This window comes from Nestor notabilis, unplaced genomic scaffold (genome assembly GCF_000696875.1).
Source record: "Nestor notabilis isolate BGI_N333 unplaced genomic scaffold, ASM69687v1 scaffold5014, whole genome shotgun sequence".
Taxonomy (NCBI): domain Eukaryota; kingdom Metazoa; phylum Chordata; class Aves; order Psittaciformes; family Psittacidae; genus Nestor; species Nestor notabilis.
This window is the reverse complement of record NW_009925230.1, coordinates 247,071-273,440: the sequence shown is the minus strand read 5'-3', so window position 1 is coordinate 273,440 and position 26,370 is coordinate 247,071. Positions and strand designations below refer to the sequence as shown.

Below are 26,370 nucleotides of genomic sequence, written 5' to 3'. Positions count from 1 at the left end.
ATAAATATATATACATATATATTTTATAATAGCGACTGCAACAAGGCTTGGTTTTTCCTTGTTGTGAAACTGACATCTCTGAAGACAACTTATTTTATAAAAGATCGACTATCCTGTTAAGAGCGTGTACAGTTTTTATGCTGTTTTATTTGATTTAAAGGCTGGAAGACAGAAACAAAGTGAGTTCAGGCAAATTCACTGTAGTGTAATTTATTTATAGTGCCTTTTTTCCTTGAAGGAAAATACCTACTTTAAGATGTATTTTAAGACTGAAATTTTGTTCTTCAGTATTTGTCATACAGTAGAATGGAACCATTGAGCTGGTTTTGTTTCTGATACCTGAAATGAAAATACTGTGTTCTAAAATTGTCACTTTTTTCAGCTTTATTATCTGTAGCTTATTATGTACATTGTATCCTTTAGCACTGTCTGTGTTATAGCAAAATATTATCACCTGCAATGTCTTTAACACTGATTAGAAGTGATGTTAAACATTGCAGAATTCATTTGCATGTTCTTACTGTGCACTAATAGATTGTTTTCATTTCAGTTGTGTCTAAAGTATCTTTATATTCTTAACTAGATTCTCAAAACGGAGGAAGGAAAAGGGTGACAGGTCTTTGTTTTGCTGTTTAATGAAAAGCGAGTTAAAAGAGCAATGTGAGCTACCTGTGTGGAAAGGCCACTAAAGGCATATGATCGTAATTTCTCAATTTTAAAAATTATGAGCTGATTCAGGAAATACATATGTGCTGATTGCAGAAAGCAGCTGCTTTGAGGAAGGGTGCTTAAACACGTGTTCATCCTGAAGGATGTATTTTGAGCTTACTGCATGCAAGTTCTGTTGAACAGTGCCACTTTCCAGGAGGAAGGTGTATAATTCTAGAAGATACAGCTCACTTGATTGCTAGTTGGACCAGCTACGAGTCAGTAAGAAATATTTTTACTTGAGACCATTTTAGTGAAACACTGTCACCCTAAATTCCCGAGAATGCCAGTTTTGTGTCCTTGCAACTTGCAAGTATGTAACAATACTTCTTTACTAAGCTACTATAATAGAGTGTCTCATATTTTTCTAATTATACGTTACCTACAAAGAGAGGTGCCCAACACAAGACTGATTCTGCAACTTGCTGGAATCTCCTAGAAGGAAGATCCCACTGTCTCTTCATTAAAATAAGGGTCGAATTGGTTCCAGATTTTTGTATGTCAGGAAATCAAAGCAGCAACAGCCAAAACCTGAATGGACTTATCAGAACCAACCAGAATATTTTCAAGTATTTTGTAAGTGTTCTTTGTGAGATTCAAGAACTTACACTCTCTACCTTGTCAAAGATCAGGAAAACCTGAAAGTGAAACTGAATTGCTTTTACTGATTTAAGCTGAGGAAAAAAGTAATGGGGAAAAAAGATGGTAAACCTAAATCATTAATCAATGAGGATGATTAACAAAGACCTTTAAGGTAGTATTCCCCATTTCCTAGTATGGCCTATATTCATTACAGGCATCAAGTGATTAGATCGTATAGCAATATATGTGAAATTAGAGTATATTTAGCATTTTTCAGGCTAACCATCCTCAAGTCTGTTTTTGCCAGTAAGCTTCAGTGGGTGTATATTGGGTTCCTTGGGCACAACTAGACATTCAGAAACTATGCAGATAAAAACCAAATCATGTAAGAAATTTATAGTGTTTGGCTAAAAGTCTAGGGACAGCAACCTTTTCAGTGCTCATTACTTGAAAAGAACAGTTGGTCAGAATTTCACATCTCATTTTCAGTGGAGGCCCCTACATAGTAGTGTTTATCAAAAGTTACCATGCAGGGACACTTGCAGAAGTAGTTGCTGTATACTGAGAACAGACACCATGTGTTCCTTTAGGGCGGTCAGATATTGGAAGAGGTTGCCCAGGGAGGTGGAGCTCTCTGTCCACGGAGGGGTTGAGGACTTCACTGGACACATGTCCTGGAGCATCCTGGTCACATTAGGCCCACTTTGAGCAAGGGTTAGGGCAAGGATCTCTCTCCCTTCCTAAATTAGTCTGTACCTGTATAATTGAGGGGCAGTATCTGGTGGCCTCTCTGGCAGGGGTTTCAGCAGGTGTGTTTAAATAGTGACCGCTGTGAGATGTTGTTGGTGTATCTCGTGGGTCTGTGATTCTGACTGCTGTAATGAGTTCTGTCTTGATGTGGTAATGAGTTATCATATTCAGTATTCATCTCTCTTGTTTTTGTCACAGTTCTGTATGATTGTGTCATTTTTGTATTATTTGAAAGTATTTCTTCTACAAAATAAAACAATTTGCCATAAGAGGAAATAGATTTTTGTTATCTGTCAAAGACATCTTTTGAATGGGTTATACTTGCCATATTCATGATGATGCTTTTGTAAAGAAATTTTGTATTTTGCATAATGCTGTCATGTAGGTTAATGTAATGAATTTTCAAATAAAAGAGAGGAAATAATGTGAAATCAGAGATCCTAGGCAGGCTACACTGAAGACCTGAAAGGAATGCAGAGAGTAAGGAATGGCAGGTATGTTCTCCCGCATGCTTATCGCTTGCGATAAACTGACAGCTGTATCAGAGGCTCAGAGTTGAATATTCCTGGAATTCACGGGTAGCTCCACTTACAACATGTTGAACTGCCTTTTTTACCTACCTGAAGTTTCTCGGTTTGTATTGGAAGTAAGTTGATGTTGTTGTTTCTGTAGTATCTTACCTACGACTAATTGCAAAGTGGAATCCACTCAGAAGAATACTCGTTAACTTTTTTAGGCTGAACTTTACTGCCACTGGAAACTTTAAACCTGCATAATTACAGAAAGGGCATTTCTCGGTTTCTCTGTGTGACCCTAAGCTGCAGGACCACAGGCAAAATTGCAGTACTGACATGTGACTCCTGCCTCTGCCCAGTATTTGCCTGGTGTTAAGGGTATGAGAGTTAAGGTTATTTTTAAATGGTCAGCTAGAAATAGTCGCTTGGAATACCAGGCCGTCCCTGTCTCGCTACCATCAGGATCAACAACAAAAGCTATAATGGGTACGTCGGTGGGGGTTTTCTGTTATAAGAATGAAGCCTTACATGTGTTTCTTGATGCAGTTCTTGTAAGCACTTTGCAAGACTTAAAGGTAAGTGCTGTATAAAAGGAGTATTTTTTTTTCTTTTTTTAATTAGATGAACTATGTGTTTTGTTTTCATTGGAAGCAAAACTGAAGTTGGAATTTTCAGGGAAGAGGGCACTTCACAGCTCATTTTGACTCCAGTCTCCTTTTTAATTATAGTCATACATCTTTGAGAGGAGGAAAAATGTATTTACAAAGAGACTTGAGAAACTACAGGCTAGCAAAAGCAAGAACAATCTTTTCCAAAAGATCATGTGGAGAGTATTCTCTTTGTCCTGCGACTGTGCAGCTGACTGAGTATCATTGGAAGAAAATACCAAATAGCAAAGTTGATATGGTTTGGAATCTCTGAATGTCAGTTAAGTGATTTGCTTGCACTTTGGAAAATTTCAGCATTCTTGGGATTCTTCATTCTTCTTAGGAGCTGTTTCTGGTTTCTTACGATTTCTAATAATGTCTTAGATTTTAACGTACATATCTAGGTTATAGAATTACATTTTCTGCAGAGAATTAGGTATTCTGTCCCTTTAGTTTGCAGTTAGACAGTCCAAGTGAAAATACACATTCAGCTGGAGACTGAATGAGGTCAGCCCTGGTAATAGACAAGGAAAAATTAGGAAATTAATTTAGGAAAGAGCAAGAGAAAAATGGAGGATCGAGACCCCTGCACTTTTTTGTTTACTGCACAAAATAGCTAGTCTGTGCCTGTGGCATGGTGTCTGTGTTAAATTGTGTGTCTTGTGGCACAGAAGTTCCAGGTTCAGGTGTTCATGTCTGACCAACTAAGTGCTGCTTGCTGTTTTCTGTATTTCCCTCTCGTAAAGTGATTAAGAAAAATTGCAGATACATTATCAAGAAAATAAAAACTAAGTAGTCAGTGGTGGTTTAACTTCTGTCCCAGAATTCAGTTGGCCTAATAATACTGATTTTAATGGGCATGAAGAACAGTCACTGGCAGGAAGTTAGGACTTCTCTCACTTTTCCACACTTCATGGTTATTATAATAGGCTGTTGGAGGTCCATGAGTGGTGAGGAACAGTCATCTCCAGATCAAACGTTTACTCTGAAAGCATGTTCCTCGCTCCAGAAAGGTGTGGGAACTCAGGTGAAGCAAGCTAAGTGTTCAGATGTCACAGTAAAATCCAATGTGTTGCTTCTGTACAGGGAGTCTTCAGCTTGTAGACTAGTTTTGGGCGAGCTGTGTAGCCCTTCTGAAAAAGGGTTCTGGACACCCTGAATCAACTGGTTTGCTTTGCTGGGCCAGGCTGCCTTCTTAGTGCATCCATAAATACCTGCTCAGACACACTTGGGCAAAAAGGTCTTCAGAACTGCATTCCTCAGCCTCTGAAGTGAGTGGAAGTCATGCGTGCACCTTCAGTCACCCAAGGATATCTTCATGGGTGCTTGTGCAAGGTCTCCCCCTGCCTAGCTATTGCATCTCCTTGGTAATACAAAGCACATCCCTGGATGCCCTTAAGGGTAAAACCAGACCACACAATATTCAAATATGGGAAAAATGAGCGGGAAGGTGAGTGTCCTGAAATAAAACACATTGCATAGGTATGAACATGTACATGATCTTCATAAAGAATAGTTACACCCTTTGCCTTGCGGAACACTATCCTAGTGGCTTGTACAAAATTTGTACATCAGAAGTTTAGAAATTAAGTTTCTTGTAGAACTCTGATACGTTGTAGAGTATAAAAAAATTCTTAACAAAACTGAAAACCTGCAAAATCCTCCAAAAATATGGTTCTGAGATGTAATATTCAGTTAACCGAAACAGGAAAGTCAGGGTAACTACCTTTTTTAAATTATTACAATATTTATTATTTTTTTTTTTATTTTAAAACATTTTGGGATGTTCTAGTTTTGAAATATTCGATGGGAAAACTGAAGCAGAAGTTTTGAAAAGGAAAAGTAGGCTGGCATACAGGAGAGGCTCTTTTAAGCAGTGACAGCTGTGTTGAAGAAAAGGCAGAAGGCTGCAAGTGGAGTGAGGGATGGACGGTGGAGTAAAAGAAGTGAAGGTAACAGGGATGAAACCTTTGAGGTAAGCTTGCAAAGCTTGACTCTGACACAGAAGATGGAGGGAAGTCAGTCTGGATAAGCTTGAAATGAAGCACCGGGAGAAGGAAAAACGCAAGGGATGGTGAAGTCATGGTTTGTATTGTTTCCAAGCTGCTGTGATTACATATTTCATAGAGCTGAAAGACAATCTGACGCCCGGGTGTTGCTGCAGTCAACAGGATAATTCGTGGACTGCACACTGCATACTTACTGTGCTTTATCCTTGTGAAAAACGTGATCGTTGTTGCCGTAGCAGAACAATCCACAAACCCTTTTAAAAATAACAAGCTCAGGTTAGGGGCGGAGGGGGAAAGCAGCCCGTGTTCTGGGGGTGACCGAATAGGGAGGGCAGGGTAAAGAGGCTTGCAGCTTAATCCTGCAGGATTACACACTGCCCCGGCTGCCTCTGGCCGCGTCTCCTATCAGATACCCTATAGAGGGAGGATGCAGTCACATGATGGTTACTGCTTCCTCCCCATGACATCACCGCTTCTGCAGCCATACCACCCAAGAAAGGATGCTATTAGAATCTTGGGGACTGGGCTAAATGATGTTGCATCGCAGGTAAGCGACACAATGCTGCGGAAAGCCTGATTTGCTGGTTGCTTTTCTCGTGCTGCCATCCTGGAGCCCCAGCTCCGTCGGGCAGGGTTTCTGCTGGAAGGAAACAGAGCAGCTCCCCTGCAAGCAGAGGGCTTGCAGGTGCAGGCACTGCTGCTGGGTCTGTGCTGAGCTCCCAGCTCACATCTCCAGCAGAAATGCTGCCAGATGGAGCTTTAAAGATGAAGAAGGCCCTTTGTCGCTGTTACTTTGCTATGGCCCCTTCGGGTGTCTGCCGAATTCTCGGATGTCAGCAGCCATCATCAGCCGGTCGTGCAGAGAGAGCGCAGCAATACTGTTCTGCTTGCATTCCCTGCCTTTTCTTTTTCCTGGATGCCTGAAGGAAGTTGTTATACAGATAGATGTGTCTAAACTCATAAAGGAATGAGGATTAACTTGTATTTGGGGAAAGAGGCTTTTCCTCCATTGTTAATTTTTGCTGACGCGGTTTGAAAGTACCTAGTCCGGCAGGTTTCCCGCATAATTTGCTGTAGTGAAAGGTACGTTTTGTTTGTTGTCCAATATAAGCATGAAATATTCTTTTCCAAAAGGAACATGCGAGATGAGAAGCACATTTTTACTTCTTACACAAAATGCCAGCTGCCAAAAGGCTGAAAATCCCAGGCTGAACTGCGTTTTTGAACTGTTGGTATTTATATAAGCAAAGGCCAGAGTCTCATCTCTTTTTCTGGTGTGGGTGTTTAATTATGTACTCTATACACATATATGAAGACATATATATTTGTGCAGAAAAAAATGGTGAATCTTCTGTGGTGGGTTTTTTTTTTTTCTGTATTTCTTTTTAAATGTATTTTACTACTTTTAAATTATTCTAATTACAAATATTAGATTATGTTGTGGTTTAACCCACGACAGAAGACAAGAAGCCAGATCAATTTTTGAGCTTATACTAGTCAGAAAAATAAAATAGTACCTTTTTTCCCTTCATTTTTAAGAATTCTGGTAAATAATTCTGTGCCTTTGCTACGGAACAGAGGATGACTCAGCTGCAGCTGCATCAGGCAGAGTCAGGTGACTTTTCACACCTAGCCTGCAGGAAGTTGGTTTTATTCTTGAAAATCCCATTCTTTGTTCAAATAAATTGTTCCCACTCTTGGAAAAATCTGTAAATTCGTCAGATCTAGGGTCATATTGAGCTCACCCATGCACTTGTGGGGGCAGATTTTGGATCTCCTGTGCTGAAGTAGGTTGTACATCCTAGTGAGAGATGAACTGACAGGCTGAGAGAGTTGGACTTGTTCAACCTGGAGAGGAGAAGGCTCCAGGGAGGCCTTACAGCAGCTTTCCATTACCTAAAGGGGCCTACAAGAAATCTGGAGAGGGACTTTCGACAAGGGCAAAGGGGAATGGCTTTAAACTGACAGAGGGGAGGTTTAGGTTAGATATTAAGAAGAAACTCTTTACTGTGAGGGTGCGGAGACACTGCCACAGGCTGCCCAGAGAAGCTGTGGCTGCCCCATCCCTGGCAGTGCTCAAGGCCAGGTTGGACACAGGGGCTTGGAGCAACCTGGTCTAGTGGAAGGTGTCCCTGCCTGTGGCAGGGGGTTGGAACTGGATGATCTTTAAGTCTCTCTTAACCCAAACCACTCTGATTCTGTGATATGAATTCCAGTTTCTAGAGTCAGGTATGCAGTAATGTCAGAACATAAGAGTGGGGGGAAAAAAAAGTATAATGAATTACTGAAATGAAGTAAGAAAGGACATCAGTTCTTCAAAACTGAAAAGAAAAAAAAATTTCTATTTTATTTTTCTCCAACAGAACCTCTGGGTGGTTGGTTTTTTGGGTTGTTTTTTTTTTGGGGCGGGGGGGGGGTGGGTTGTTTCCCATAAGTCTGAGCCTCAAAAGCGGTAGAAATACAAATGTATGAGATGTCAGGGGAGTTGCATCCTGATGGTGCCCATGCTGGGGTGTGTTCTCCTGACTCCCGCTGAAGTCACGGCTGGGTCAATTCTCTTCAGCACAGGGTGTGAGTAGAGCTGTCCTCTGGCTCACCAGGCACATGAGGCTTGGCTCCTTGCCCATGCAAAGCACACAGCAGGCATGCCACACGTGAGTTGACAGGCGCAATGTGCTTCCCCCTCCTCCAATCCCAGATCATATTTGAATGCCTTATGGAAATAAGTGCTGGGTGGGGGTTCTCCTGGTCTTCTGATTTGAGCCAGGCCTCTTTATGGAACAAAAGATATGGTGCAAGCCCAAAATGTATGCTGGGGCAATCAGAAATTAAGGACTAATGTCCTTTAAGCATTCTTTAGTATATTTAGTACTATTTATAAATTATATATTTAGTATTATTTAGAACCTGGAAACATCCCCAGCTGGAGGGCTCATTGCCCAGCAGCACTGGGGTGCCATGCCCTGGATCCAGTGTGTGGCCACCTGGGTGCTCAGCCCCTGTGCACACTGGGGTCTGCCTTGTAATGGTAGAACCATTTCAAAGGTAGTAGCTGGTGGCTTTTAAACGAGGGCTGGAAAGAGACAAGGGGATGGTGTTGGGGGAGAGCGTTTGCCCGGGGGTTGGGTCCTTCCCATCTTCCTGGAACAAATAGGGCTCTCTGGAGTGCTGTAACCTCCTAGGTCTGGGAGATGCTTCATTGTGAAGCCATTGTTGACTGGGCTGGAAGGAAAGGTGAGTGGGATCATGACTACAGGCCAGTGCTTGTGCAGGGGGCCATCAGGGCCATCTTGTGTGTATTGGTGGTCAGTGCTGCGTTGCATGAGCCTCCCTCAGGTCTGCTCTGAGCTCAGCATGGAGCACAACCCTCAAACAGCACATAGTGCGTATCGGTACCTGTCCTTTTCCAGTTTGCTTTTGGCATCAGGCTGCAGCTTGCAGAGTGCCCAAGAGGGAGGTGTGAGTGCATTTATTTTTCCATATAGTCAAATGGGATCAGGTTGTGGAGCAGGAGTCTAGATTGTGTGTGCATACATATACACCAGCCATCGGGGTTTCTCAGATTTCTTCATCTGTAGTCCAGCAGAACCAAAAAACCCCGCACACAATCATTAATGCCGAAAGAGAAGCTCTGTCAGGGTTACGGAGAGCTGCTGTTCCTAAACCGCTTTTAACATGTTGCTCACAAGCATCACCCTATGGAAAACGTTTCCCCATCCTGCAGGTGGGAGAGCTTCCTCTCAGTGGTATCAAGTAACTCCTCTGTAACTGCACAGCCCACCGGCATCAAATGCAGCGGTGAAAACCAGTGCCCTGTGAACTGGAAAACATCACCCTCCATCACTTCACACACTTCCATGTGTGAAAATGGCTTAATGTCTCCACTCAGATCATGAGAAGTGACATGGTAGAACAGATTAATGGCTTTTCTGCTACAGGTTTATCACCATGATTTCAAGCTGAAGGCTTAAAAAGGTTTTCAGCAAGAGGTGTGTTTAATGCCATTGAGCACCCCATTTAAGGGGAGAACTTTTTAGAGGTAACTGTATACCAGCCTGTTTCCCTTCTGACAGTGCAAGTCTGCTGTCTCTAGAGGTATTTGCCTTTTTTTGGAGTCCAAAAACTGTTTTTCCTGCTCTGTAACCCTATCATTTTCTGAGTGAGGAGACAAAAGAGCAGCACTGGAAACCCAAACCTGGTGCTGCAAAGCTCAGCTGTGTGTGGCATGAGGAGGAAAACTGTACAGCACCCCTGACCCTTCCTCCCTGGCTTGAACCTCTGTGGCAGTAAATCCAGCTGCTCCTGGAGAAATATGCCCTCTGTTTTTTTGTGCGGAAGGGGACTAGAGGGAAATCAAGAATAGAAACTGTGTGCTGCTACACTGGTACCATGATATCCAGTCTGTCCTGTCTTCTGAAGTTTAGTTTCTTACCCCAGATGCTGAGGGCTTTCTGAATTTCATCTAATCAAATCTTGTTTCATTCAAGAAGCAAGGGTGTGTGGGGTTGATGCAGGCCCAGGGGGCTCATCTGCCCAAGCTGGTGGGCTGTTAGCAGAGGGGCATCCTTTAACAGAGATGTTTCAGCTCAGTTGGAAAAACACACATGGAATGTGCCAGAGCCAGCAATGCTTCCCTCCTGCTTTTTCCATAGCCCCAACATCTACACTAACAACTAGATTTATTGGAGGGACCTTTAAGACTCACTGGAAACAGAGATGTGAATTTAACATTTTTTTATAAAGAGCCAATTTCGAGTTATGTGAGTGCAAAAATTCCACTTGGAGCTCGTGGGGAAGGAGCTCTGTTATTTTCCCCCCCCCTTCCCTTTCTGACATAAGTCAGCAGCTGAACTAATTTTGCTCAGACTTTCCAAGAAAACTCGAGCAGAGATCAGACACATGATATTTCATACCAAAAGAAATTGGTTTCTAAAGAGAGTCATCCTGGGAAGGAGCAGGGAACAGAATACCAGGGTGAGGGAGGAAGAGAAGTGTGGTGATCCAGGGGCTTCCCAGGAGAGAAGGAGACGAGGGAGTCAGGCTGTAGCCAAAGGGTTGGGAAGACCTGATGACAGGTTATCTGCTCCCAGGGCGCACTGGTGCTCTCCGTATCCCCCGTGCATGCTTGAGCTCCTGGCCAGCCCTGTTATCTCCTCTGTGCTTGCCCCACGAGCACATCTGGTGGTTGAGGAGGGCAGTTGAAGGCTGTGGTTTGGTCTGGAGGAGCCTTTTGTGCCTCAGTTTTCTGCCATTTATCCTGAATGTTCCCTCCCGCCTTCCTCCTCTCTCCCAGGCCCTCTCCCCTGTGATCTGTTGCCCTGTGATCTTGAGCTCTGTTGTGGCTTCATAATTTTTTCCATAGAGGTTACTGAGGGTAAGGCTGCACATCAAAGATGTGACTGTGTTTAGTTTGCCTGCACTATCAGGGCAGGAGACTCCTTAATGTGTAGCGGTGGGGCCATACAGTAAAATGCTGCAGTATTTTGCAGTAATGTTTCCGATACCTGCACTCGTGTGGCGGGAGGCTAAGGGTTTGCAGTGCTATGTCCTTGTGTATGGAGGCTGCGCAATTCATCCCCAAGCTGTAGGAAAGGCATTTGCCAATTTTAATGTCCCACCTTCCCCCTGTATTTTCCCAATTTAACTGTTCTTCACTTTTTATGTGCCTTAATATGTTTCCAAAAAAGGCCTGTAACTAGGTTCAGCATTTTCTTATTTTTATGGACTCTGAACCTTGTTCTGAACCGAGACCATTTTAACTCTTTTTTTTTTTTTTTTTTTAAGACAGAAGGTCAATAAATCAATCTGCTTTTTCAGACTGAGGCTTCTACGGTGAACAGTCTTAAATTGCCCACAGATGATTTTCACCCTGCAGAAAACTGTGCATTTAACTTGCTGGTGATTCCACCTGCTTGCTTTTGCTGAAGATACCTTCCTTGTAAAAGTATCACCCAACAGCATCTTACTTCTTGTTTAGAAGAATGCTTCATAGCCATTTACCTGCCTCCTCTATCCTGTAGGGCACAATGTCACATCACTGTTTCTACATCATCTTCTACGTTGCCACAGGTGGTGGAAGGGGAATTGCATCCACCCAACTCAGCCCTCCTGGCTTCAAGCTAAACAGACCTTGTTCTCCAACCCGTCCTCAAAACACATAGACCCCTAATCATCTCCCTGTAATTTTCAAACATATCTTTCAAGGTCACCCCATTAATAATCTTGCTTGCTGACGTCCTGATTTGTGAGGCCCATTTTCTCCAGCTGGGTGGTACTGAGGACCTGTGGCGTGACCATGCTCAGCTCTAAGAACTTTCTCCCTCAGCCTTATCCTCTTATGGCTCTTTCTGAACACTGACTTCTTCAGCTCACTGACCTCTTAATTGGCTGGATTTGAGGCTTGGGTAGGTCTAAATCCCTTTGGATCGGGGGTAGATGGATGCTGGCAGAGCACCCAGCTTTCAAGAGACGGTGCCTTTGCTCAACAGATCACGCTGTGCAGATAATGGCCATGAGGCTACAGCACCATGCGTGGCTGTTTTAAAAACACAATACTAGGAATGGTCAATACAAGTATTAAGGGCATAGAGAGTGGTCTTGTGATGATCATCAGTTGTAATGTAAACCAGCAAGATTGCATTGTTAATTAATGGGTACTATATGGAAAATAAATCCCAGGGATTTGTACAGGCCCCATGCTCCTGAGTTTGTGTAGTACCTGCTGTCATGTCGTGCCATATGAGCACAGCTAACCCGACCAACCATCCAGATCAGTGCCATGCTCAACGCTGATGGAGTCAGGATTGAAATGACCATGAATCACTTGAAAAGCATTGCTCTGTACTAGGATCTCCCTGTTTTATCACTGTATATATATTGGTACCAGAGCATAGAAAAGCCCCGAGATGCACTGTATTCTGCTTTTGTGTGTTGGCTACCTCACACCACATATGGAAGAGATGGAACAACTGATACTTTGGATGCCATGGAAAAGTCAGTCCAAACAAATGTGAATTGCAATTGACTTTTATGCTTCTGCTTTCTTTCTCCAGTCTCTTGCCAGGTTCACTACTTATGCTACAGCAGAAGGGTCAGTGCAGAGAGGTATGCTTTGCTGCCTTCAACCAGTATGTTTCACAGAGCAATCCCCTCCCTCCCCATATTCAAGGAAAGCAGCGTACACATGAAAGCATGTAGGTGAACGTTCATCTGCTAGAAGCATTGGAAGTGTTGAGGTAATTCAGTAACTGATCTGTTGAAAGAAACCTGAAACTTGCTGGAATTGTGTTAAAAACTCTACTGCCTGCCTTGGTGCAATGTGTCCAATTAAAACAGAAAACAGGATGAGGAGCGCATAGCATGGAACTAGCATGTCTAGTAGCAACAGACCAGGGCCAAAACTTTTCCTTTGATGACTGTTCAGCTAGTTGTTTCCCATCTGTATACTTTTCAGCTTCTTTGAACCAGGGGATGTTTTGGTCTGTGCTTGCCATGTCAAACACGTCAGATCCGATCAGTCAGTCAACATAATACCTAGAATGTCAGTTCACCAGCAGAGCTCTTCGAGCTGTGGCTTTTGCATTTGCTCATGCTGTAACAGTGCTGTAAAGCTGAGAGGTTGTCAGTATTTCCATTGTAAATGTAATTTATTGCTCTTCTATAAAACCTCGCTCCGAGCTGCAGTGTATCATACAGCTGGTCCCAATCACATGTTGAATTTACTCACTGTGAGACCTGCAGAAAAAACATATCCTTAAATATGAAGAACCTCTTGGTTCTTTAAAAAATAACACAAAGTGAGTAAATGTAACAGACCTGCAGTCCATGCAGTGCCTGCTGTGCTTGCTGGCATGCACCAGCCTGCCGGGCAGCTCACTGTGTTCACACCTCATTTTCTGTAGTTTATTTGCACTAACCTCTTCTTCACTTTCCGTACATAGGAGGCTTCAGTGATTACTTAATTAAAAATTATCTGGCTTTATACACTCATCAAGCTTCATGGGCTATAGACTGGCTCTTTTGACCCTTGCCTCCACCGAGCGCTGAGCATGGCTAGCTGGGAGATCAGGGACTGAACGTCAGGTTGACCTGAAACCTAAGGTTTCTGGATGATGTCTGAGGGTTATGTGTCATCCAGGGGAGTCTATCAAGAGGCACAATTGGCAGTCTGGTGCTGTGACCTGTCTCAGTTTGTAAATTGATCCTGGCCAAGACCTTGCTCCATCTACAGGCCTGGAGTAGTCTGGCGTAGGCCTAAATCCAGGGGAATCTGCTAGCCAGAACCCTCTGAATTGAGGACATAACAATAGTTCAGTCATATTTCTCTGTTTCCTGGTTCAGTTTCCAGCAAGAACCTGTTTACAATTGTTAAAGCAGAGTGTTGACAAAAATGTTCGGTTGTAGTTACGCTAGGCTAGTCAGTAAAAATGAGATCTCACTGTTAAGAGCTGAGGAAGGCTCTCTACTGTATTGCAGGGAATAAAATGGCAGATGTAGTTCAAAGTCTTTAAAGCAATGGGGAAAATGTCCCTAAGAGACCACAGAGTGATGGGCTCCAAACTGGCTGTTTCCTCTTACGGAGCATAGCCTGGAGTCACAGGAGACTGCTCAGTGGAAATGTTGGATGTCTGCCCAAGGAAAAGCTGATGGAATGCCAGGAATTATTAGGAAAAGAATAGGGGACTAAGCAGGAAATGTTTGCCCTTGCACAAACTGTGTTGCATCAGCATCTGGAAAAGTAGTGGAAAGGGCAGCAAGAACATCTAAGACATAGAGCAACGAGGGGACAAAATATGTATGTTAAGTGCTTACTCAGCAAGATTCAACACCCTTCTGTGTATATAAGGTCTGTCAATATCCAAATCTATTAGATATTCAGGTGTTAGGAGTAGCTATGAGTTGCATTTGTTACTTGTTCTGCATGTATTGCAATGTTTTCTTTCGAATTGGTAGTGTTGAACTCATTTGATGAGATGTGGATGTCTAACTCTGATACCTCTTTGTAATCAGTAAGCAGAAATTAGCACTTGTGGGAAACAACCTCTCATTCTAATGTAAATATCTAAAATACATCAGATAAATTCAATCTGAAGAAAGCTTATTTCCCCTCATCTGCTATGAAAGGAATCTAGATTTTAGCATCCAGTCAGATTTCTGAGGGTAGATGAGACAGTTTGCACCACAAATGCTCATACTTTTGGCACCATTGGAGTGGGTTGCTGAAGTACACCTGTTTGGATGAGATTAATTTGCCCTTAACCTATGTGTACTAAATTAAAGTATCTGCAATTGAGTTATTTGTGTAAAGGCTTCAGTTCTGCTGGCAGAACTGGAAACACCTCTGCAAGCATCTCTAAGAGGTCAAGTCAGTTTATCCTGAAATGAACTCGAGATTATTTCAGATGCTGAAGTAAGGGGAGATAAATGCAAAATAGAAAGAAAGTGATTTTTAAAGTACTTAGTGCTAGGATGTAGATAGGAACTCTGCAGTACTCAGTTCAAAAGTGCTGTACCTAGGTTTTGTTTACTGAAATTGTTTTTTGCATAATCTGATATCACATCAGTGCTTTCAGAAGCGTGGTACCTGAAGTAAACTTCAAGGCTGATAACCATCCAGCTAGCTGCAGTTTCCATGTATTGGTGTGCTACCTAGAGTTCAAAGTGTGTTTGTTTTCTCAGTCTTCCATGGCCCTGTGGTCTCTAGCACGTTTTTCTCTCCCTGGACATGTTGTATAGCACGTATTTTTGGGGTAGATTCAAGCTGAGATTATAATTACCCTACGTACTTGTGGTCTGGCCTGGTATTATCCATCACAATACTGTCATGTGCTGGGCATCGACAACATACTTAAAAAGCTATTTTTTATGTGATATAACTCGCATGTTGGGTAATTTTCTTGTACTATTAAGGAAAACTTGCCAACACTTTCAGTGCAAGAGTTCCCAGAGGTTTGTTTCTGTAGCAGGAGGACTGCATGGTGCAGGCAAGCAGTCTGAACTGCGTGTTCTTTAGAGGTCCTTCTTTGCTGCATAGCGGTATGAAGTAAATGATCTGCAAAATGTCACAGTGTTACAAAATAATAGCATGGTCTAATCCTTTCACCTCATTTCAGCTTCCCATTCCAGTCCCTGGTCATGGTTTATGAGACGCCAAACTCAAAGTCCACTTGCAACTTCAGCTCCCTAGTGTCAGCCACAGCATCCCACCTTCAGACTTCCATTTCCCTTAGCACATGTAGGAGCCTGCTCTCCTGTTTGCTCAAGTGCTCCTATTCTCAATTGTCACTCTTCTAAACTGCTACTTTTTGAACTGCCTCAATCCTGTGGCAGCTTATTTGTGCTCAGCAGAGCTGCATGGGACACCTGCTCTGCATTTGGTTTCCTTCCCCAGGCTGCAACTCCTTTGCTTGATTTTCTTTGAGACAAACACACCACTGAGCTTTGAGATTACTTGATTTCCTCACTTAAAAGGGCTTCTACAGCATTAGAATGGTGACCTGCTGGTTGCCTGTAAGATAATGCTTTTCTCAGCTGCTTATGCAAGCACATTGTCTGTGTTGTCCAAAAAGTCCTAGTTGGTGGAGTGCAAAGAGCAGGCACTGACAAAGCTGAGTATTCACACTTGTTATGTCCCTAAAATCCCCACCAGGGAAAAAAGTTAAATGGAAAGAATTCAAGTAAAGCAGTTGAAAATGGATTGGGGGAGGGGGGAGGAGGGGAAAATGGCAATAAATAAAGGGGGACAAGCAGAGCAGCAGGGTGTGTATGGACAGTGGATTAAAAGCTTATCTGCCACAGTTTTGCCTGTTCCAACTGCAGAATCGGGAAATTTCCTCACAGATTCAAAGATCCAAATTCTTTACGCATGAATTCCCTGTTTCCATACCTGTGGTAGTCATTAGTACCATGCTAGCCTCATCAGTGACCTGCAAAAGTTATCTTGTGTCTGTCAAGGACTTACAGGTTCTGCAGGGCCAGTTCTGCAAAACCCCTGAAGCCTGTACCCGTCCCCATTTTTTCTTACGTGTTTTCATGTGTTTTCTTTTTTGGTTCTCCCCGCCCCCTTGTAATCCTCTGTTAGCTGGGGTTTTTTTTGCTTGCCATTTCAGGTTACAAACCTAGGTACTCTCTGGAAGACTCAGTTTCCCACCCTCCTATTTTACGATGGATGGTATTAATCACGCTTTAGAGCAACACTTTGTTAAGTGATGTAGAAGCACACAGCTGCCTCCTCCAGCTGCCCCAGCCCAGGACCCTCCTGTCCCTGTCCAGAGCCTGTCTACACCATGGACCTGGCGTCTCTGCCCACAGTGAGGGTCACAGCTGCCACTTTCTTATGTGCAGGTTCAACCAGTAGCAAACCTGAGTGTGCATCCCAGAGGCAGACACACCATTGTGTGTGACTGACCGGGTTTGGTTCCCATTTCCACCTCCCTTACTATTTGTGTCAGATTTGTGTCCCTGTATGTTCTTATTCAGGCTTCCACATTTGCTTAATATCCCTTGCTACACCGAAAAAGGTCCTTGACCTTACCTTTTAAGGAGCAGGCACTCTCCTGCCACACATTCTTACATACATCTTTGTCTCTAGAGGCAGCCTAGGTAGTTCTTACAGTCCAAATACCAAATGTTCAGATGGCCAGAGTTCAGTTAGATGAATCCAAGCCTGTCTGCCTTAACTACTTCATCTAATAGCTTGTCATGCTGCTAAGGGCTCTTCTCATTGGGAATGATGTCAGCTGTTTCTGGAGCTTGTCATATTAGTGACTACTTTGGGACCTGACATTTAAAGGAGATAACAGTAATTTTTGCACCTAGCCAGATGTTGCTGAGCTTACTGTGGGAAAGAAAGGTACGATAGTTATGAATTAACTTCTTCATACTTTGCTTACGTGGACCACATAAACAAGGTATAGTTTCCAGGGCTGCAGAGCAATGGGCATCTATGTTTCTCTGTTTTAATATCTTATTGTATGTATTATTAATAAATTGAGCTTTGTCTTCTGAGCAGTTAAAGAAAAGTGGATCAGTGCAGGGAGCTTCGAGTATGTAAAACTACACAGCACTGCAGTGTTATGATGAATGTCGCTGTGTAAAATCTGCAGTTCATGATGAATGGTAAATTCTACTGTATTTGTTTTCTGAGCTAGTGAGCTTGCCTACTTGGTGATCTCCCTGCAGGGATGAGGATGCAGAAACAGCTCAGAACCACCCTGGGGTTTGGGGCTCTGTTTTCAGGAAAGCTGGTCTTCCTGCACATGGATCCTGTGTTTTTTGTGTATGCTTTTGAGGGTTTGCTCAGCTATTGAAGTAGTCTTCAGCAAAACACTTTTTCTAATGGCAATGCATAGATTTCAGTAAGTGCCCACCAGGACTTCTGACTCAGGTGCTCTTGACTCTGTGGTTTGTGGAGGTATTTTGGAAAACTTGATTCTTAAAGGTCTGGCAAAGCTGCATGAATTTATTGATGTACTTGTTTTTCTCTCTACGTACAGACCCTAATATGGTCAATGCAGGAGACATGAATGGTTCTGGCAACCTGATGGATTTTCTGGATGAGCCTTTCCCCGATGTTGGAACTTACGAAGATTTCCACACCATTGACTGGCTGCGGGAGAAATCACGCGACACCGACCGCCACAGAAAGGTAAAGGTGTCAGGTCTTGACACATCACAGCCATCCTGCTGGCAAGAAAAACAAGCAGTTCTCCAAAGTTACTGCTTTCTACCTTGTTGTATGACTTGAGGAGCACTTCTAAAAGTATGGATGTGGCATGTCTTCAGTTTGTAAATAGGAAAGGGCTTCTGGCAACTTAATCAGGAGAGCATCTCTGAAAAATGATTGAGTAGAGAGTAATTGTGTGCACCTTCAAGGAGGCTGAATATTTTTTGTTTTAAACATTATACACTAAAGCTTTGTTAGCCTGTATCTATGTCTGTATTTTCTTTTCAGATTACAAGCAAAAGTAAGGAATCCATATGGGAGTTCATCAAGAGTTTGCTGGATGCTTGGTCAGGATGGGTTGTAATGCTTCTCATAGGACTTCTGGCAGGTATGTGTGTGTTAGCATTACAGTTATGCCCAGAACCATCTCACCCAAGTTTGCCATCTTCTTCTCTTTTTACTTCTGTGTCTCTCCACTGATGTTTCAAGCTAAAAAGACAGCTATGCACCCATGCAGTTGTAATCCTTAATAAAAATACCCACTTGCCAAGTATTCTGAGGAGTGCTGACCCAGAAAAAATGTTATGCACCAGTAAAGGGATTTTTCTATTGCTTTTGGAAACATGCATCTGATTGCTTTATACTCAATGGGCTGTTTAGACTTCCTGAATCTTAGATTCACCAAAGTCGATTTTCTTGTCTTCACTTACTTTAATTCTGCAAGTAGATATTATGATGTGGGGAAAATGTTGGTTGTAGGCACTCAAAGGGGAGTTTTGTAAATTGCAATATCCACTGGGTTATCTTCTTTATATATGAATGAAGGAAAAATACAGTTTCAGTCTCAGTTTCAGATCTGCTTCCAGGACAGACAGACATTACATATTTAACAGCCTGCTCAAACTCAGATGGCAAATTCATTAATTTCCCAAATTGCTCCTGTCTTCTGCTCAGTTTAGCACATCTTCCAACTTGGAAAGCTGCACTTCTCCTCCCAAGCTGAAACAGCTGCCATTTCTTACGCTTTTTCAGCGATGTCAGAGTGCTCTAGTATCATGCTGCTTGGTAAAAGTATGATGTGAAGTATCAGCATTTCCACATGGTGTGAATCTCCTGCTTACCAACTGTCAAGTTACTGTGTTTATTACAGTTGATCAGCAGCCTCAGAAGTACTGGGGAAGTTCTTGAGAAAACCTTGCTGAAGTGACATTTTTGACAAATTATGTTATTTTTTAGAGATAGATATATTTGTTTCCACAAAAGCTTTGACAGGGGAGTGAGATTGGAAGAGAATCTGATAGACTGTGACTACCAGGACTGCTGAATCCTGCCTGAAGGCCAGGATTAGCTTTGTCTGGGATGGAGAATTGTGTGCTTGAAATAAAGTTAGAGCAAGCCCTTGAGGGCTTCAGTCACCTCTTGCAAGCTTGTCAGTAATCCCCTCACTCTCGTAAAGGGAAGTTGGTGTACACTCACACACTCCCATTTAGTAAAAATACCCCGGAGGGTTTGTCTCAGTTCCAGTTTGCAATGACACCTCATGCTGAAATCCTCAAGGTTGTTGAAAGCCAGAGTTGATGACTTTTGATAAGCCCTAATGCTGTCCTAAAATATGTCCAGCTTGGGAATGGAGGTCGAAGGTAAACTGCAGCTAAGATACATTAGCTTTTGCAACCTTTTCAATGGCAAGGGTGCAGAGCAACGTGGTTTGCCTCAAAGGGTAAAGTCTATTTAGTCTGTTTTTAGATTAGGACAAGAACTTGTGTATTAGCTAAAGAACAAAAATTATCTGCATGCTCATGATCTGGGCTGAGCCCTGTAGACTTTCTCTGTTTACCATTGAAGTGACATGTGCTCTGTGCTTTCAGTGTTTCTGGGGCAGGGCAAAGATGGAGAGTCCCCATCCCAGCTGTTTCAGAGCCATGTACCCACAGGGCTTTGAACCCTCAGGTGCTACATGGAGGGAGAAGATGGTGTATGACACTGTCAAGTGGCTGGAAATGCACTAAGGAGCTTCTGGAAATGAGGTCGTGGGAGCCAGAGCTTGCTCATTTCAGGAAGGGGGAAAGAGCAATAATGCTCACGAATGCTGTTTGGTGTGGAGATCATACGAAAACTGCTCATACTATGTGCCAGAAAAAGATGCTGGCCATTACTTGGACCTGTCTCTATCAGAAAGTTTACACACTTTCTTGAGAAATACAAAGCAACATATGGGGAAATGCACCTAAAAATTTTAGGTGTCAAATTTTTAAGCACTCATCTGTAAGGAATTCTGAGTTTCTACTGTGGCCATCCTGCCAGCAGACTAGTGGGCATTCCTCAACCTAACTTACTAGCCAACTGAAGATATTTGCTATTTACAGATCACCAAAAGAGTCTATGTTTTCTAAATGACATGACATAAAGTACTATCATACTACTATCATACAATAAAAGTATAGTACTATCATACTATATTACCATACTAATGCTGAAATGCTCTGGAGCTGGGGTGCAAAAATCCCCTTTGCAGTTCAGTGCTGTGCTACTTGGGTGATGCTGTTTTCTCACACAGGTGCATCAGGAAAACTATGTTTTCAAAACAAAGGTTTAACATTCTTATCAGAGCATTGTAAAGGATACGTATTGGCCATCACCAGCCAAAGGAAAAGGAGAAATGCAAAAGGCTTATATCTAAAATGAAGTTCAACGTTTCCTGACTTTGGAGTGCTTTGTTTTTCATTCTGGCCAGGTTACATAGAAGGGAGAACAAGTTCAATTTCTTTGATGGGAGAAATAGGGAGACAAACTTATGCTTTATTAAGGTGTAGACAGTCACAGTAAGCACGAGGAAAGCTTGACTTTTTGAGGTGCTGAACAGCCTGCAAGTCCCATTAATTCCGCTTAAAGTTGCAGTGATTCAGAACTTTGAAAACTTCTAGTCCTGGTCATGTGTCTTGTGAAGGGTTCACTACTGCACTATTATCTTGTAAATGCTGGCTCTCCCCTCTCATTTTCTTTGTAAAGCGTATGTAGTAAATTGCATGTTGCATTTTCCTCCTTATGAGGATCCCAAAGCATTTGGCAAAAGGGATTAGATCAGCTGTAAAATTAAGCATATTTTCCTAGAGGTACTGGGGTCCATGTGAGCTTGTTACATTAGAGAACTGAATTCTTGTTCCTCACTCTGTTTATTAACTTCATTGGGGAAAATATTAACCTTATTGGCGAAAAACATTCAAAAGCCTGCCTGCCTTTGTACCTTCTTTGCACTCTATGTAGCATTAATACTTAGTTGCTTGGTTAAGTGTGATGTGAGCTTTGAAGATTGGGTCAACTACAGAGGATGATAAAGGTCCATCGAGAGACGCAAGAGGCGCAGCATTTGGTGTTCATATCCAAGGGATGAGGATTCACTGTACAATTTCCTGAAACTTTCTGAAAACTGGAGGAGAATGTAGAGCTTACTGCAAGGCTCAGTAAGCTGTGCACGCTGACATTGCCAGAAACACAGTGATTTATCGTCATCTAAGAATATGGTTCTTTGTTTCCATAGAGACCTGCGAAAATGAAATCGAGTAAGCAAGAGAAAGGCAAGGTCTTCATGAAAGCAAATCATTGGTATAGACACCATTAGTCCCTTCTGCAGCCTTTTTTGGTGATCTTGTCTAGTGTATATCTTAATTCTTCAGATTATTCCCATACAACAAAAAGACTTCACTGTTACCCTAGTCACGTTGCTGGTCAGTGTGGGGACAAGGATCTTTCTTAAGGGAGTGAGAATATTTACTTATATGTAGGCCTTTGCAAACACTGGTGGGTTTTTTCTGTCTATGGAATAACAGACAGGTTACATGTGCCTGAATTATTTGAAATGGCTTTCTTTTCCTCTTCCACAGAAATGAAACCCAGAAAACTAGTTCCAGGTCAAATAAACTGGCTCTTGAACCCACCTGTGTGCCCCAGCTGCTAGGAAAAAGAGGAGCAACCTCCTCCAATGCTTCATGTAATTGCGTTCTTAGCAGGAGCCACAAAGCTAGAAGTTTTGGAAACATTAAACCATTTTGCATTTGCCAAAGCATTGTTTTTCAGTGGTTTAGCCCCAGTAAATTCTTTTCAAATCCATTACTGGTTCCCTGAAATTGTATTACAGATGACTTGCAAAAATAATGATGACTTCTACTTTCCCCTGAATATGAGAGGGGTTTGGAAAACACTAAAGGACTCTTCAATCAGTTGGTGGCTTAATGCTTTCAGAACGCCTGGACATGGGGGCTAAATACAGGTCTGACGTTCTGTGTTCTGGCTGCTCCCAGCCTCCCACCCCCGTTCCTGCTGGTGCTGGGTTCGGGAGGACACGTGTGATCCCGGGGGCTGGGAGTTACCGCTGGTGAGCAAATGCCCTAGAAAACCAGGATTTTCTTTTCTTGTGTCTGGCCCCAGCAAGTTTTCCCGTGTCTGTGTCCGGTGGCCACCGGGTGTCACTGTAGCTCTGTATATACTGCGAAAAATCTGAAAGGAGGGTTAGTTAGCTACAGAGAGGATTTGAAGGGTAATTTTATTCTGCATTCTCGGATGGCTAATGAATGTACACATCGGGAGCCCGATTCCGTTAAGTTCATAAGTCAGAATTTGACATCCATATTGTTTCTGTAGTGAAATCATCCTTCTAAAATGTTGCTGTAAGGCTAGAGGAAAACATGTATTCTTCTCCTCCCTTATCCCTGAAATATACAATGTGGTTTGAGACCTGCAGCTCAGGATGTATATAGAGATGCTGCATGAAGTCTTCCTTATCTCAGCCAAACGGTACCCCTGCCTGGGACAGGCTGCATGATCCCTACACCAGTTATGCCTCTCTACTTGGCAATCAGTCAATATGAAAATGGTAACATTTAAAATAAAAGCTGAAGAGAGAGTATTGAAGGTCAGACAACAAGCTGGCTGGTTTTTTGCGCACATGTTATTGCCCTCCCTTCTTTGGTGTATTCATGTTTACATTACAGCTGCTTCCCCAAATCATGGGGTTTTTTGCTGTTGTTATAATTAGATTTATTTTCCTTGCAACTTGGTATTTTTTAATGCCGTGGTTTCTTTTTCTGCTTTTCTTTTCCCAGGCACATTAGCTGGAGTGATAGATTTAGCTGTGGATTGGATGACAGACCTGAAAGAGGGTGTCTGCCTGTCTGCCTTCTGGTACAGCCATGAGCAGTGCTGCTGGACGTCTAATGAAACTACATTTGATGACAGGGACAAATGTCCCCAGTGGCAGAAATGGTCTGAACTTCTTGTAAGCCAGTCTGAGGTATGGGAGACCTGATTAGGTTGTGGTCACAGCAGGCCAGGCAATGCCTTTTTTCCTACTTGCTCATGTTCTCTCCAGAGAGTTGCTCTGAAGGAGAAAGTAATGAACTGAGCACGCTGCAAAAAAAGACATTTCCACAACCATTATCTGCTTAACTTGGAAGAGGTCATATTGTTCCAGTGTCGTGCATGATGGAAAACTGCGAGATCGCTCTCTCTTTTTATCAGTATTGAACCAAAAGTGTTTCATAACACTCATAGTCACCAGGGGACCTGAGCTGCTATCCAATTTTTGTCTTTTAAGTACAATTTTATGGGACAAACCCGATCATCCCTGACAAATACATTTAAGAGGAAATGTTTGGGATTGCAGATGGTTTTTATGTATTCAAATGCTGTGAATAGTAGCGGGACCTGCGTAAGATCTGCATGACAAAAATTGAATATGACATGAAGGTGGGATGAATGTGGCTTTGAAGAGAACTGGCCTAAGTATGTAACGTGGCTTTTAAAACAATACGTGGTAATGCAGTTCGGTCAATAATAGGAGAAAAAAATATATACTTCTGTGGTATAAATAATCTCCAGCCAGGCAATTAGAAAATAGGTGACTTGCAGAGGTTATCTCGGTTCTTCCCCTAGTGTGGAGGTAGTCTGGTCCTGCAGAATGAGGCCCCTTCATCACCATACAAGTTTGTCATTCACATTTCCTTCAGTGCTGCTTTAGGTTTACAGTACAAGCAGTGTCTGTGAATATGTATAGCCAAATTTCCATAGTTCTGAAAAGCCATAGTGAAAGTAGTGGGGTGCCGACTTTTCCTGAATATTCCCACCATTTAATCACAGGCAAAAATCTCTCTGCACAGTTGCCAGTCCACACCACTGAGCTTCCCTTTGCCAGAGGTTTGCTAGGTTCACACTAGTCTTCATCAGCAGATGGTTTGGGTGGTTGTATTTGTAGCAGTGAAGAAATACTACCCTGGTATAAAGTTGCAGGGCTGGGGACGATGTTGTAATTTAAGAGGACAAAAATATGTGGGAAGAGGAAAAAGAAGAGACTGTTAAAATTGTTATGGGATTTGGAAATCCTGTGCATATGTTTGACATGCTGTTACTCCGAAAGGCTGGAATACAAAAACGGAGTGTATCTTTCAGAAAATGTATTGCTTTTGGCTGCTACTAAAAATCAGCAGTCATGACTGTTGTATGCTGTGGCCTATAGGGAAGGTATCACCTAAGAGGGCACTGTGACACTTTACTGTGTTCACACTGAGCTTCTCATGCCCTAGTCATGGTGAAAAAAAAAGGTTCATCTTGGCTTAGTTTTAGGCTCTTTCTCAAAATAAATGGGCCTCTAAGATCTGGCTGCCATGGCCCAATGAATGCTATAAATATTAATAATACAGCTGTCTATTGCTGTTACATTGAAATCACAGGCAAAGCCCAACAAAAATGTAAATAGGGAAAGTAAAACCACTGTTTGGTAGCAAAAGTCTTACGATTTGGAGTTTTGCATGGTTCTTGTAGCTGTAAAGGACTCGAGGAGGGATCAAAATACACTGAATTTGACTGAGTTTCAGGATAATTTTTCCATTTTTGCGTTTTGTGGGGTTTTTTTTGGTTTTTTTTTTTTTGTTTGTTGGTTTTTTGGGTTTTTTTTTGGTGTATATTGCTTCACTTTGTGCCCAACATTTGCATATCAGCCCTTATAAAACAGCAGTGGACAGAAAGACTAATTTGGAGCAGATTTTAGAAAAAAGCTCTTTGGAACAGTTTCCCTAAAGGTACTTTGGTAGAAATGTCTTCTTTTTTTATGCATGGCTGGCTTTTTCTCATCATAACCAACTAAATCGACATTCTGAGAACTAAGATTTAGATCAGTTCATCCTTGTGGTGTTGCTGACTTATGGCTGTGATAAACCATGCACATATGTTCTGACTGAGAACTGTGACATTTGCTATGGCACCTCTTGAAAAATGTTTTCATTCTAGTCCTATAAAATGAGCCCAAAGCAGTCTTTTGATGTAAATTATTATGGAAAACGTAATAGCACATCAGACACATACCAGGCTAAGTTTTTTTCCTGAATCACTATTTGTAGGTGAATGATATCCTTCATCCCTCTGGTCCTGAACTGCTTTCAGTTCAGTTTCAGCAGGTCAAGTGGGGTTTTTTGATGCAAAAGAGTTTCAAACCTTCATATTCACCAGAAGAGTGATTGTGTTAAAGCACATGAAATGCCACCCACTTCAGCTAGATCTGTAGCAAATATCTGGTGACCTGGACCTTTACCTGTTCTGCAGATTCAGCTAGGTCCCAACCTCGACTTCACTAGAATTGAGAACCACATTTCTGGCACCTTACAGCTATCCAGGGTAAAGGAAAGGACTCCAAGTCTTCCATGTTTTGCCATGCTGGATGCAGCAATGGACCGGATTCCCATCCCAGGGCTTCTGGATCTTCTGTCATGAAGCTGAGACTTGCAAGTCAAGGAAGCCCCTTTATACCTGGAACCCATTTCCCAGTTTTGCAGCCTTTAATTTCTCGGTCTTACTGGCCTTGAGGAGACACATTGCTGTAACGTCCACAGGAGGGAGTCTGCAAACTGTGAGATTCCCCAGCCGAGTTACAGTAGAGCTTTGGGTCTCTGGAGAAAACAAACATTAGGTGGCATCCTGAGGGATGTGGTTTATTTCAGCACTCTGAGTTTGTGAGGGTAGTTTTCAACTGTGTTCCATTTGTACCTAAACTGGACTGACACCAGATCTATAATACTGCTTTGGTCTTGCAAACGAAAATACAACATTTTTTTCAGTTCCCATACTTGCTTTATTACTGTTGTTGCCAGGGTGAGTCCTTCGAGCCACTAGTAGAATACAAAAGGTCTTGGCAGGATCGTCTTTACTGATGAGCTTTTTTGGTCTCCAATTCCAGTGTACATGCCTAAGACTTTTACTGATTCAGGGCCTTTGCAATGAATGGCATATAGTGAATGAGAAATGAACCGTTTGCTATACTGAGTTACTACTACTTCACTTCCCAAAGGTTTTTTTATTATTATTATTAAACATTACAAACTGCTGCAGTTGGACCTGCAGAATGCCAGATATCTGGAAAAAGTAACAATGAGAGTTGTCCCAATGGATAAGACTGAACTCACCATATAAACTCTTATGGGGTCCTGCCACAGTGCTCTAGGTGTATGTGT

General features: G+C 42.5%; 1 protein-coding gene across 1 annotated transcript in view; it reads left to right on the top strand.

Annotated features, from left to right (window-relative positions):
* The first annotated feature begins 5,682 nt into the window (after positions 1 to 5,682).
* The window catches only part of CLCN4 (chloride channel, voltage-sensitive 4), a 36,992-nt gene continuing 16,304 nt past the window's right edge, over positions 5,683 to 26,370 (top strand). The window contains exons 1-4 of the mRNA XM_010012958.1: positions 5,683 to 5,758; positions 17,706 to 17,857; positions 18,164 to 18,263; positions 22,975 to 23,162. Coding sequence (XP_010011260.1) covers positions 17,714 to 17,857; positions 18,164 to 18,263; positions 22,975 to 23,162 — 432 coding nt within the window. The 5' untranslated portion in view covers positions 5,683 to 5,758; positions 17,706 to 17,713. The remainder of the gene's footprint in view (positions 5,759 to 17,705; positions 17,858 to 18,163; positions 18,264 to 22,974; positions 23,163 to 26,370) is intronic.